This window comes from Schistocerca serialis, chromosome 2 (assembly GCF_023864345.2).
Source record: "Schistocerca serialis cubense isolate TAMUIC-IGC-003099 chromosome 2, iqSchSeri2.2, whole genome shotgun sequence".
Lineage (NCBI taxonomy): Eukaryota > Metazoa > Arthropoda > Insecta > Orthoptera > Acrididae > Schistocerca > Schistocerca serialis.
The window spans coordinates 1,150,878,881-1,150,893,191 of NC_064639.1; the positions used below are offsets into that span (position 1 = coordinate 1,150,878,881).

Genomic DNA, 14,311 nt, shown 5'->3' on the forward strand with positions numbered 1-14,311 from the left:
TGTTCGTTCTTTGCTATTGTTGTCGGTAACAAGAGGGTGCGATGCGAGTGAGTCAAACAACCGTTATGTACGGGACCAACTTGAAGATATATCGCACGCAGAGAGGCACGCTAAGAACACCGTAATATTTTATTTAAAAAACATACAATCATGAATTTTTTTGAACAGCATTACATTTAATTAATACTTTTGGACCAAAGCGTCATATACAATTTATTTTACATTTTTCTGCTATTGTAAACGTAAACGACCAAGTACTGTTCCAATTGTTTGGTAGTAAGATTGTGTTTTCCATCACTTAAAACATTTTTATAAGAGAAAAATTACCGTTCTACATCAGCTGAGGTAACCGGGCTGTACGGTATTTGAATTTGGGTGCTATGATGGCACTTATTGTTTATGGTAAAAGTTCACCCGTCCCTTTATTAAAACTATCAATTTGGCACAAGAGTTCAAAGCCTGGGATATTGTTTAAAATGTTTCCAAACTTTTCTCTGTTTTCCTGGGAATACCTCCGGCAATGAGCAGTTCATTAGAATAATTTTATTCACTTGCTGAATATATTCATCCAACGCCAAACCTTGAGTTTCAGGAATATGGAAAAAATGACTGCCCATCACAGCGAAGTCTTTTTTAATGCAAAAATCCTTAAAAGCCTCTGCGCTATGGAAGTCGTTTACTGCCCCTCTAATGGCCTCGAAATGTTCATTCTAGACAACACAGCTTCGACCTAAGTACTCCAACGAGCTACCATTGGTTCTGGAGGTAAACGCACATTGGATAGTTTTCCTTTGTTCATCTTGATGCGAGCAAGAGCCTTCAGATACATTTTCTTTGTCGATGAAATCAGTTTATTTACATACACAAACGTGGAACACACTTCTTCAGCAAGGCGATGTCCTCCATGAGCAAAGCACAGCACATGAATCAAATTGGGGCAGCATCTGAACTAAACACCAACACCCTTTTATCTTCAGAAGATTCTGGAAATATTATTCTAATCCCTTGGTCACAAATCTGGCGATCGTAGAATGATTTACTTTTTCAAATTCTTTACAGCCCGCTAAATAACGAGGAGGCTCATCTTTTAAAACAAAAACAATTAAATTTGCAATGTAACGGCCACAAGTGTCTTTAGTTTAGTCCACTGAAATCCAGATAATGTTGTCCTTCATTGTGTATTTCTTCCAGAACGTTTACGTAAATTGTCGGTATGTTACTTTTACGCAGTGTTAAATCATATGGTATATTATAACTTAAGCGATATTTGCGCAGGAAGAATTTGAGGATAGGGTTATGTAAGTCTTATGAAGAGGGGTATTGCTTGCAATGAGTGCTTCACATAGATCCATATTAAACGGGCTTCTTTGTTTACAAATCCCTGTTTTCAGAAGGTGTTCAAATGGCTCTGAGCACTGTGGCACTTAACTTCTGAGGTCATCAACCTAGAAATTACAATTACTTAAACCTAACTAACCTAAGGACATCACACACATCGATGCCCGATGCAGGACTCGAACCTGCGACCGTAGCGGTCGCGCGGTTCCAGACTGTAGCGCCTAGAACCGCTCGGCCAACCCGGCCGGCTCAGAAGTTGTTGTCGTGGTCCTTTCTTCTGCAGTCCTGCGGTATGAAGACTTGTCTTGATGTGACGGTCTATTTGAATCTTTTTTTTTTTTTTTTTTTTTTTTTTGCACGAAACGTTTTTCTCGGAAACTGGCCAATATACGAACTCCGTCATATGTAGATATTCCAGGATGGTCAGCTATCCAGGAAACGACGTTTGTTTTCAGGCGGCAGGGCGCACAACACGTTACTCACTACGCCTGGTGAACACGTTCAACCGTGTGCAATTAAATGTAAAGCTAAACTGAAACAATGGGCGTGCGACTAAAAGCTTGCGTAGTTTAATTTAATTTTTGCCGACACACACGGTATGACAGCGGAGGGGATTAACCGAGGGCGCGGGCGCAAGAGCATTGACTCTGTCTGCCTGTTCCTGTTCCTCTTCTGTAACGATTTCGCTGCGAAGTGGCCTCTCGGTTAGCGATTGCACGAAGTTCTAGGTTGCGGTCAATCTGTCAGACATCAGAACTTGATCGAGCTAGAGACCGCCTGCCTAAACTATTAAAATATTGTAAGCATAGAGCGAAAATATGCATCGTTACAAGTTTTTAGTTAAAATATGCAATAACTCTTGAAAGGGAGCCAAATATGCAAATGCAACATGCAAAAGCGTATAATCCGGTCTCTAATGATAACTGATGGCCAAAAGGAATCTATAAATGGACACCAAATGAGGGAAGAAAACATGGGACACAATCCAGAGGACGGATGTAAGACGTTAAAGACGCTATGAATTAAAGGGCCCTTCAGGAAGAAGATTGGGCAGATAGGTAACTAAGGTAGTAAGGGGAGAAGGAAGACAGCCATAAAAAAGCCGGGTATATACAGTTTAAGGGTATTTCAGGGTAAGTTGTGCTGGTAAATAATTCTTAAGAAAACAATCCGATACGTTATGCTGTCTCCGATTTAATCCTATCATCAAAGTTAGCCAATTAGGTTGTTGTGCCCGCAAAAACAAGCAGCATGGCAGAGGCGGTGTTGCCAAACGTTTTCTTCGTTTGGTTAGCTGAAACCGAAAAGGAAGAAATGGGAAACCAACGGACGTTTACAAGATCGAGTCTTGCTACCGCCCATTGTCAGATTGTTTCGCTCTCTTGTTCGGTTTGAGGAAAGCAAACAAACAAAACGTTGGGCAATACCATAGCTGCCAGGCTGCTTGAATCTGCGCGCACAATGATGCGATTGGCTAGTTATAATGCTAATTATATATTGGAAAGGGTGCAACGTACCGAATATCTTTCTTAACAGTTATTCCCCTGCACAACCTACCCAACAACCACCTAACAAGCTTCGCAGACTTTTCTGATCACCATGCAAATAATAGGAGCTTAACTGTTTATCGTTATTGTTACACTCTGAGTACTTTTGCACACCTTTTTAAGAGCATAGGTCGCCATTAAATAATCCGAAAAGCAATGAGCCGCGCGTGTAGGCCTGTACGCTTGGATCGTAAATCACTAACGGCTGAAGCGACGCCAGTCCATCCTAACGTTCTACGTCGAAATATTTGTTATGCAACCATTTATCTCGTCGAACTTCTAGTACTGTACGGTACTAGAATGGGGCTTGTTGTTTGATGCTTACTTCCACTGAATATTGTATATTACGTACACGCGCTGCCATGAGTTCTGATTCGGCATAAGAAATATCAACGACAACAATTTCACAACTTCATAATATAAATTGATCTCCGGCTGTTTGTTTCATTCTCTTACACATTTTCACTTCTTCTAGCTTTATATGTAAAGTGCAGATAAAACAATCATATTGTAGACCCAATACATCGCCGTCCCCTAAACTTATCGCGTCATGTAACCAAATACCTACATCAGCTATTTCCTCAGTGTTTCAAATGGAAAAGAAAATTTCAAAGTTATTTTTCGCACTGGCTGCTTAAAGTCAGAACCAGCAAATATATACAGTCTTCTGCTTATCTTAATCACCAGTGATGTTGACAGCAAGCAGGGTGAGTATTGCTGGAAATTCCTGGCAGATGACAACTGTGTGTCGGACCGGGACGCAAATATGGTAGGGGAGACCGGGGCTAGCTGTTATAAATTTTTTTGGAATCTCGCATACCTCGACACAATACACGTATGTCGATTGGACAGATGCCAAAAGTTAGCCCATTATTTAGTCTTCAGAATGAAGTTTTTGTCATAAACGTAAGCTCAGATTGTTAAGCTCTATATTAACTTTTTTGCTAACTTGTATGATGTAACAACCTACCCCACTGTGGGCATCTTGTTACACTATATGGGGTTGGTTGTTACATAATAATTAAGAAAAAATATATTTTGGTTCCATAACACATTTATTTAATCATTAGTTTTAATGCAAGAGGTGGTAACAAATCATGAAACTTGAAACACAGTACTAATATTGACATACGATCATCATTAATCTGATGAAGAAATATCAAGTTCATTATCAGAGCTACAGTTTTTACAAATGAAGAAACTGTCATGCTTGGCACACCTATCATGTGACCACCTTTTACATTTTGTGCACTGTAGCTATGTGGTTGGTAGTCTTGACAGAGAGTGTGGTTCCATACACTCGATACACAGCCGGCCGGGGTGGCCGAGCGGTTTTAGGCGTTACAGTTTGGAACCGCGCGATCGCTACGGTCGCAGGTTCGAATCCTGCCTCGGGCATGGATGTGTGTGATGTTCTTAGGTTTGTTAGGTTTAAGTAGTTCTAAGTTATAGGGGACGGATGACTTTAGAAGTTAAGTCCCATAGTGCTCAGAGCCATTGAACTCCATTGAACTCGATACACACGCAGTCGTCTTCCTCATCAGATGATTCTACGATCTCACATTTTCGTTTCCCCGTTTTTGCTGTCTTGTTTTTACTTTTCGGCGCCAACACCAGTCGTTGTCTTGCAGGTTTCTTTTGCCTATTTGCCTCAACTGTCAGGATAGCACTCACTCGTTTATTCCTTCTTACTGTTTTCTTGCGGGCAGGAGCTTTCGGGAAAGGCCTCAGTTCTTCAGGTGGCACATGTGTGTGTATGGAGTTTGCAGAACCAACTGTTGAGGTGCAAGCCGTCGGACTTGATTCCACACTTTTTGATGTGCTGGGAACGCCATCCCCTACTGAGTTCGTAATAGACGCAGAAAGCGGAGTTTCAACTTCCCTGTATGGGCGTTTCGTCACGGCAGAGGGCAAAAACTCATCGTCTGTAAAAATGTCTCTGTTAAATGGCCATATTCTAGTGACTTGAAATGCAGCCTTGATGTTGCTTGGCGTAGCAGTGCTAAGCAAAGATTGTTTAACTATAAATGTAACGTCAAATATCGTCACAGTGTTTCCAGCATTGTTTCATCCACGCATCTGATGCAGAGTTAATATATTTTTTAAATGGGCCAAACACAGCTCTGTCTAAAGGTTGCAATTTATGAGACGTATGTGGCGGAAAAGAGAGAAGGACAACCGCGTTTTCTTTGGCTACGTCCAAGACTGAAATATCAAGGTGCGATTGATGGTTGTCCAAAAGGAGGAGAACCGGTTGCTCTCTCGTAGCCCTGGAATGATGAATGAAATGAAGCATGAACGAGCGAAAATCTTGCCCTGTCATCCACCCTGACTTGTTTGCAGACCCTGCGCTACCTTCTGGCCCATTTCGAAGGAAATAATCCCCGAAGTTCTTTCTTGGAAACACAAAGAAAGGCGGGATTGAGTTTCCAGACGCATTTACTGCCAAGGCAACGGTAACCAGAGTTCCTCTTTTAGCAGACGTTATAACACCGACTTGTTTAATTCCATTCCTTACTACAATTTTGGCAGGCGTTTGTACCGTGGTGACGGCAGTCTCGTCCACATTATACACTTCTTGACATTGAAATTTGTATCGATCATAAACTTTACTTAGATTTGTAAAAAAACTACCTACACTGTGTTTATTGAAACTTTTAGCACTGCTTAGGCTGGTAGCTTCTGGTGTGCGGATGGAAAGCGTTTTCTTTCGTTTGAGGAATCCTCCAAACCAGTCAGTGGAAGCTGTTCTACATCGCTCCAACCAACGGGAAACTTGACGTTATTGTTCACGGCATATTGAAATGCTAGACTCCTCACTTCCTTCGCAGAAAGTCCATGGTAGAGCTTATCAGCTTTCTGAGCGTATTCTTCCAGCTCTGCTTCTTGTTCGTCTGAGAAAACCTGCCGAAATCGCTTATAACCAACGTTTGGGACAAGTATCTCTCCCGATTCTGAGAGTAAGCAGACAAGAAAAATTGTAATAGGCTGTTACAGGATACGTTTTCCTGAGCGTATCTGTTATGTCCGAAGAGGTTAATTTGATAGATATATTTATGTATTTCCACGTTATATAACACCAATAATCTACAACGCCACAGTTGGCGACGCTGACAATGAAAAATAAGCTGCCTACCTCCCTTTGTTTATTCCATTCGCTTACAAAACCTCTGCAGCGTCATAAAATTTATATTGTACTTTTGGGCAGCTTTCCGCAGTGAAGAAAAGCCACTTAGAACTTCATTTGCCGCTTCAGCATATATTTCATTGGGAATAGTGCCTCTGTCAGTCTTCTTATTATTACGCATTATACCTGTAGATAGACATAATCGCTTACATTAAAGGAAACAAAAACTCTTTGGGGCGAGTTGTTACACCGTAACAACTTGCCCCTGCGCCTTTGTAACAACTGACCCAATGCTACGCCATTTTCTCTTATTGTCGAAATCAACAATATAAACTTTTTGTTTGGAAGTTTAACGTATACTACTAGGTACCTGAATGTTGGACGCTGATATGTTGCAAAATTTAAAATGAAATCAGCAATTTCCTGTGAACTATGAAAAAATTCACACAGAGTAAAAAAATTACTCCAGCACAGGAAAAACACGATTTCTGTCACTAGCGCCTCATTACCAACTGACGGCTGATATAGGTAGAATGGGAGGAGGGAGTCTTAGTGCTACCATATGGCGGAGCAACGAGTAAACTGCTCTAGCGCGGAAATTTTTATTGTCAAGTAACAACTTGCCCCCGTGTAACAACTAGCCCCAGTCTCCCCTACACAGCTTTCACAAACAGTGCTCCAGCTACCCAGACATGACACGCGACCTTCCCTCACAGCTGTTATTCCACCAGTACGTTAACTTATACGTTCCGAATTTAACAGAAGTTCTCCTTCAAATGTTACTGTCACTCCTGGAAACAAGGCTCGTACAAAGAAATGGCTGAGCCTCAGCGTAGGGAATTTTTACAGAATGAATTTTCACTCTGCAGAGGAATCTATGCTGATCTGAATCTTCCTGGCAGATGAAAAGTGTAAATCGGAACGGGGGACTAACCCTAAGAATTTCTGTGCAATGTGGAAGGTGGGAGGAAACGTACTAGTGGAAGGTAAGTTCTGAGGGCGAGCCGTGAATCGTGCACGCTTTAGCTCAGTCGGTAAAGTACTTGCCCACGGAGGCGGTAGCACAGTTTCATGGTTTCAACTGCCTGAATGTTTCAAGTCAGCAAAACTGTTTTCCACAGGTCGTCGACGAAATCATGGAAAGCTTGTGGAAACATTGTCATTTTGCGTCACGATAATACCAGATGTGAAACAATACGTTGAACAGCTGATTATTTTAAGGACAGATGCATAGAGTTTATGTGAACTTATCACCAAAAGATTGCTTTTTTTCCAGTACCTCAGGCAATAAATTCTCGGACAGGTGATTTTCATCACCGCAAAAGGTTGTTGAACCGTTATTAAACGATATTGTTGAGCTATCAACATCAGAGTGGAAAAAATTTTTCAAGAAATCTTTAAAATGCATGGAAAAGTATACGCATTTTAAAGAAGCGTAATTCGAGAAGGGAAGTTTTTTCATTGTTATTTTAGCAGGTTGGAAGGTAGTCTTTGTAATATGTAGGGTGCACCATTAATAATAGTGAAAAGTGATAGGGATGAAAATACACAATAATCGAAACTAAAAGGTTCCACTAGACACGGTTCTATGACGATTCCTTATCGAGATAGGTGTGAATTTGTGGTTATGAGCCGCCTCTGACTTCAGCGTGAAATATTTTCCTACTTGGTAGAAATGTTCTTCGAATGTAAACCTTTTAAGTCCTTGTTTGATGCTCTCACATCTTACCCATGACCCACAGTCTGTAAATGTAGAGACTCATAATTCCCTTAAAATAATTCATTTATTTTTTACTCTCAGCTGAACATTTTTCATTACATGACACGCTTCGAACACTCCGAATCATCTTCAGATCTAACCAGTTTCTACTGAGAATTTGAGTACTCTGATGATCCGGTGTGATCGAAACATATCTTGTCTAACAGAGACTGAAGAATAAATGAGAATTATTTTGAACCAGTTTGGCGGTCGCTGCTTCACCCTCTAGACTATATGGTCTGCACAGACATTTTTGTTTTTCTGTAATCGACTTTTTATGTTCTCAAATTGCAGCACCGTCTATATTTTTATGATAATTAAGGTCGTAGAAGAGTGGTGTTTTTCGAATGTACTTCTGACCTAAAAGCCATTCTGTTACCTGCAGTACAAGGTTTTTGTTAATCATGCAGGTTACCTTCCATTATAGAGCGTAGCAATCAGTAGCCTTTTTTTTTTTTTTTGCACGTTTTATTTGGCAAATCCTGATTTCGGTTAGTGCCTAGCCATTATCAATGCACTATTTTCTGTTCTCGATGCATGTCAGAACTCTGTTGTTTTGGCGTCAGTCACAGTTCTTTTTGGCTCTGAGCACTATGGGAATTGACATATGAGGTCATCAGGCCCCTAGAACTTAGAACTACTTAAACCTAAGTAACCTAAGGACATCACACACATCCATGACCGACGCAGGATTCGAACCTGCGACTATAGCGATCGCGCGGTTCCAGACTGAAGCGCCTAGAACCGCTCGGCCACTCTGGGTGGCCACAGTTCCTTGAATACTACCCCCGTAGTGTGACTGACGTTATAAATTATATAGGTATCAATATAGTTGCTGATTCTCTTGAGACATATGCCGGCTATCCATAATTTTCAATTGATATGCGGCATCTACTGCACCAGTATGGTCCTAGACGGATAGATCGAGCAGGGCGTCCCAGATCGCCGGACGTCAGTCCTCTGCATTTCGCAGTCTGGGATAGTCTCAAGCCGCTGGTACGGCTGAAGCACTGGAGCAACTAACTATCGAGATTTACTAGATGATCCTCAGCTGTTTCATAGAATCCGTAGCCCACTGCAATGACAAGTAGAGATTTGCATCCAAATGCGCGGAAGACACATAGATGATACTCCTGGTCTCGTACCGGTATCTACAGGTAACTACAGGAACTTACAGCCCGATCATGTCTACCTGCTTTTCTTTCCTACAGCATCTTGCAGGAGACTTGCAGCCAGAAAGTCAATGCATCAACTCAATGCATACAATGCATACATTGACGAGTTCACCACAGACGTGAATGCAGTGTATGCTGTCCATCGTAATTATCGTGAATCAAAGACTATTTCATTTATTGCTAGAAGTCAGTAGGAGCGGCGTCTACATACTTTCTTGAAGGGTTAGCATGTACGAAATGTCTGTCGTACAATAAAAGTCGATTACCTCTAACATCAAAATAAATTTTCAAACTTCATTGTTTGAGACTTCACAAATATCACACTGAACATTGTGGGACACAGGTTATCGCTCCAGTTCGATGCACTGGAGGAGCCATATCGGACCATTTTCAGAGAGGACAAAGGTCTTAGCTAGACATGAATACCTGAACTGGCACCTACCACGTAGATGGACTCGTAGAGTGCCACCGGGAAATCGTATTTCCGACTCACAAAAATTTTCAATGTGAGTTATTTTTCTATGTAATGTTGTATGATGTATATTTATGATGTATATTTTGTATATTTTTAATTCTGGCGGAACTGGAAAGGTACATTATTGGAGACTTGGGAATTACCCAATCAAACTCGCTTGATGTGCTAGGCGTGAACGAAATCACCACCTGGATATCAGCCATACAACATAAATGCCATTAGTCTAAGGTCGCCGCAAACTTAGAAAATTCATGATGTAGCGAAAAAGTATCTGTGAATCCTGTATTATAAAAATGTTATGAAACCGTTAATAATCTGTAATCTACATATTTGTCAATCCTGCGTTCACAGATTAGCCAGTGCTATGTGAATACAAAATTTTCTCACAACGGAGCTATGGGACCTGATAACATAAGATTTTGCTGAGCCTTGGGTATGTTGTAGAGGGAGCTGTCATGTGTACCTGGCTACGGGCTTTTCATGCGACGGCCCCTACTTTCCGAGAAAACCTGTATTGAAGTTTTATACGTCTCTCGTAAACCTGTAACGTTAGTGATGTTGCGACCTAACTAGCGTAGCGCAGAAGCGAAGATTCGTGTCTTATCACGTCCACCCCCGGTAGCTGAGTGGTCAGCGCGACAATGTCGATCCTAAGGGCCCGGGTTCGATTCCCGGCTGGGCCGGAGATTTCCTCCGCTCAGGGACTGGGTGTTGTGTTGTCCTAATCACCATCATTTCATCCCCATCGACGCGCAAGTCGCCGAAGTGGCGTCAAATCGAAAGACTTGTACCAGGCGAATGGTCTACCCGACGGGTGGCCCTAGTCACTCGACATTATTATTATTATTATGTCTTATCACGCTGTCGATACCGGATCAAACGCTACCTATATATGCTTCCTTTTTTTTTTAGTTTCACATCTTCGAGAGTACATTCTTTAATTCTGCATCACTTCAGTGCACCTACATTCACAGGGGTGATCAAATGCGCGTGGTTCGTTCACAGGAGTGAACAGATACACATGGTTCACCTCTAAGTTGACGGAAGAAAGGACAAGCCCTTTTGAATTTGAAAAAACTGTTTTTGCCGGTATCGATTCTAAAAATCCGGGTATCTGCAAGACAGAAGCTTGCACTAAATTTGCCTTTCGTTTTCTTCTGCAACAAACAGCATCCGCAATACTGTTCTAGAATAGCAAGCGATAACAAGTAGAATAAGTCTGTAATTTATTCTGTAACAAATGGAATACACTTTTGAAGAAATTATTACTACGAAAATAAGTACTACGAAAATAAGTACTACGAAAATAAATATGTCCCGTTTCCCAAATATGCGTGGCTACAGCTGACTTTTCGAAATTATTAAGCCGGAATGCATCGCTATGTTCTTTGTAACGTACTTTAAAGGACGTACCAGTTTGGCCTACATAGCTTGCTTTGCACGTGTTACACTGAATTTTATAGACCCCAGCCAGCTCTCTCATATTTATCGCTTTCCTGCTGTAAATTATTTCGTAGTTTAAACCGCAGCGTATTATTGGTCTGAAAAGCGGTTTGAACTTTAAAATGTTTGAAAATGTTACCAACTTTTTGCGAAATACCACCGAAGTATGGTATTGTGTCTCTCATAATATTATTTGCGGTATTCTTCCTTACATTTGCGCACTGTTTCTGTCGTATTAATTTATTGACAACATTTTGGTGATACCCGTTAGCTCTGGCTAGTTGTTTAACGATGTTCAGCTCACTCATTCTTTCATTCATAGGGACTCTAAACGCTCTGTCTATCACAGATTTAAAAGCAGAAAGTTTCTGGCTATTAGGATGGCAGGAATTATTTTGTATCAACACATCAGTTGTGGTTGGTTTCCTAAATATTTTAAAAACATGCCTACCATTTTGTTTCATAATACTTAGGTCGAGAAATTGCAGTTCAACCATTTTTCTCTTCTTCCACAGTGAATTCAATTTTACCGTGTAACTCGTTAAATTTATTTACTATTTCTGCAACTTCTTTTTCTTGTCCATCAATAAGAAGCAGCGTATCATCTACATAGCGTTTGTAATACACAACTTTATCCACGGGATGTTGCGGGTTAACGAGGAGTCTTTTCCAAATGATTTATAGAGATGTCTGCTATGGTTCAAGATATACTGGAACCCATAGCCAGTCCATCTTTTTGCACATAAAATGTATTGTTAAAAGAAAAATATTTCAGAACGAATTCTAACAGTTCGATGAATTAGACTATTTGTTGCTGAGACAGTGTTTTGTACTTAAGCAAATTTTCTTTGATGACATTATCGGCCTTACTTACCGCCACATTCGCATAAAGGTTTTTAACGTCTAGAGATACTAGGCGGGCCGTGTCAGCGATAGGCTTATCCTTAATTTCAAAGCTGAATTATTAGTGATTGAAAACTTATCCTCGAACACGAAAGATTCTTTTAAAATTTTATCGAGTATTTTAGTAATTTTGCATAAAGGACTGTTTCTAGAATTCACTATTACTCTAGCAGGACAATTTTCCTTATGTACCTTAAACTGGGATCTAAGTAGTGGAGCTTTCGGATTCATGACCTAACAGCGTATTTTTTCTTTTTCTGTGAAGAGCTGTAGCCACGCATATTTGGGAAACGGGACACCCCATGTTGGGAGTAGATCAGGATCTCGTTATTTTACACAGACAGGACAAAGGCAAAAGCTGTATCTACTAGAACAGCTGGAAATTACGATACATAGCGTGGATAAACAGAACACACTGAATGAACAGCTAACTGGTGATACAAATAACTTTTTCAGACATTTCACCGCTTCCTTTTAGTAACTACATTTTTAGCAATTGGCAGGATACCATCATTTCATGAGGTCCTTGGAACATGTACACGTTATCTCTTTGTATAGACATCTCTGTGACTTCATTGTTTACTTGCGCGTGAGCTCACTCGCGTTTCAGTGTCGTGTTTGGCTACGTGGTGTGTGGTATCAACGAAGACGCACGGCGGTTTACGACGATAGAGGAGAGAGCCATGTGGTTAGATGTTGAACGCCATAGGTGACACCATTTTAGAGTTTTTCACATTTTGACGACTATGTGGAGATGCACTTGGAAGACACGGCTGCAACAAGGGAAGTAGCCCCGATGTTTTAATTTTATTATCAATTTTATTGTGCCAGGTGCATGTTCCATTTTAGCGAGTTTTAACAGGTTCTTTTACTTTTTATTATTCTGATAACGGAAGCTTGACTTCCGAAACGCGTCAATCTTAGTGTTTTACACTGTAAACAAGTGGTTGGGCCGATATATTTTTTAACATTGACATTCACAACCACGACCTCTCATCCAGCGTAGATAAAACCAAAGTTCAGCCGCTTCTTTTTATTTTTTAATTAACGTTTCCTGTTGCGCAAGTTGAAAAACAAACTAAAATATCTTCCATTTCCTTAATATCGGATTTTCTTGTACATGAAAAATTCCATGTACTGCTTTTGTTAAAATAATGAAAAACAAGCAAAACAGAGATTTGAACCTATAGTAACTCAATTTGGCTTCGTCGGCATGCGACACAACTGTCAGTGTATGCCAAAGCACTGAACGAAACCCTTCGGTTCTTTATAACTTCAAGCAACATGTTGATATTAATGGGTAAATAAATGAAAATAAAATTTTTAAAAGTAAGAGTGACTGGTAAACGTAAGTCTACACAAAGGCTCTCTTCCGAAGGTTCGTATATTTTATTCGATAATCTTCTGTCTGTTGAAGCCGATGACGTTCTGATGTCAAGTTTATCAAAAATCCTTATTTAATTTTTATTCTCTTATCAGTCCTAAAAAAACTAGCGCTTTGGGTTTTGGAGGTACGCATAAAATTTCAGCATCGGTTTTTTTCGAAAACTGGGAGCCATCACACGAAAAGTCATAGTCAGATATTCACGACACGTCCCTCTACAGCCAGCCGTTGCGACCGAGCTGTTCTAGGCGCTTCAGTCTGGAACCACGCGAAAGCTACGGTCGCAGGTTCGAATCCTGCCTCGGGCATGGATGTGTGTGATGTCCTTAGGTTACTTAGGTTTAAGTGGTTCTACGTTGTAGGGTTCTGATGACCTCAGATGTTAAGTCTCACAATGCTTAGAGCCATATTTTATCCGTCCCTCCACAACATACCTAAGACTCATCAAAATCCGTGGTTAATAGGTCTGTTGGTCCCCTTGTCAGCTTTAATCCATTGCTTTGTGTGTCTTCAAAACACTATCGAATAAGTCTGAAACCATGTTCATTTTCTCTCGTTTCAGGAAGCTTCCTCCGAGTAGCTACACTGATGTTGGTGTTGGTACTAGAAACCTTTGCCTCGAAGATACTGGTGGTGGTTCCAACCCCATCTCACAGTCATCAGACGCAGTTCCGCATATTAACGAATGCTTTACTTGCAAAGGGCCATGAGGTCACTTTATTTACTGCAAGACCTCTCAAGGTAAGTTTATAAACGGATTGCTTCAAGTTATAAAGTACGAAACGTGCGGCAAGGCTGTAGACGGAATCCTCGTAATGTTACCGAAATCTCTAACTTGATATGAATCTTCAGCTGAACTGACGAACGAAAATGAGAGAGCTGGTCGAAGTTATTGAACATAGCAGTGATTATGGAGCTCTGAAGTTGGTCTGGGGCAGTTCCTATTGAACGGTCACATCGTGTTGACTTGAGTACGCTGCAGCCAGTGCTAATGCTAGTCCTCCCGTCTCGTTTGTGTATTACGCAGCCCCATTAAGCGGAAAATTATAGATCTTACCCATTCCTAAATGGTGGAAAAAGTATAAACAGCAATGGAAACCTGCTTGCCCCCCCCCCTCCCCCCCCCCCCCCCGCCCGACATGTACTGTGAAATGTGACAA

The 14,311-nt window shown here is 40.9% G+C and overlaps 1 protein-coding gene across 6 annotated transcripts in view; it reads left to right on the forward strand.

Annotated features, from left to right (window-relative positions):
• Positions 1 to 14,311, forward strand: part of LOC126458609 (UDP-glucosyltransferase 2-like) — a 622,880-nt gene that overhangs the window by 324,917 nt on the left and 283,652 nt on the right. Inside the window, exon 3 of one of the 6 annotated variants that reach the window (XM_050095774.1) lies at positions 13,863 to 13,892. The exons of 4 other annotated variants lie outside the window; for them this stretch is intronic. In XM_050095774.1, the coding sequence (XP_049951731.1) occupies positions 13,863 to 13,892 (30 nt within the window). Of the gene's footprint in view, positions 1 to 13,713; positions 13,893 to 14,311 lie in introns of all 6 variants that reach the window. One more of the 6 variants, XM_050095773.1, reaches the window with a different exon arrangement.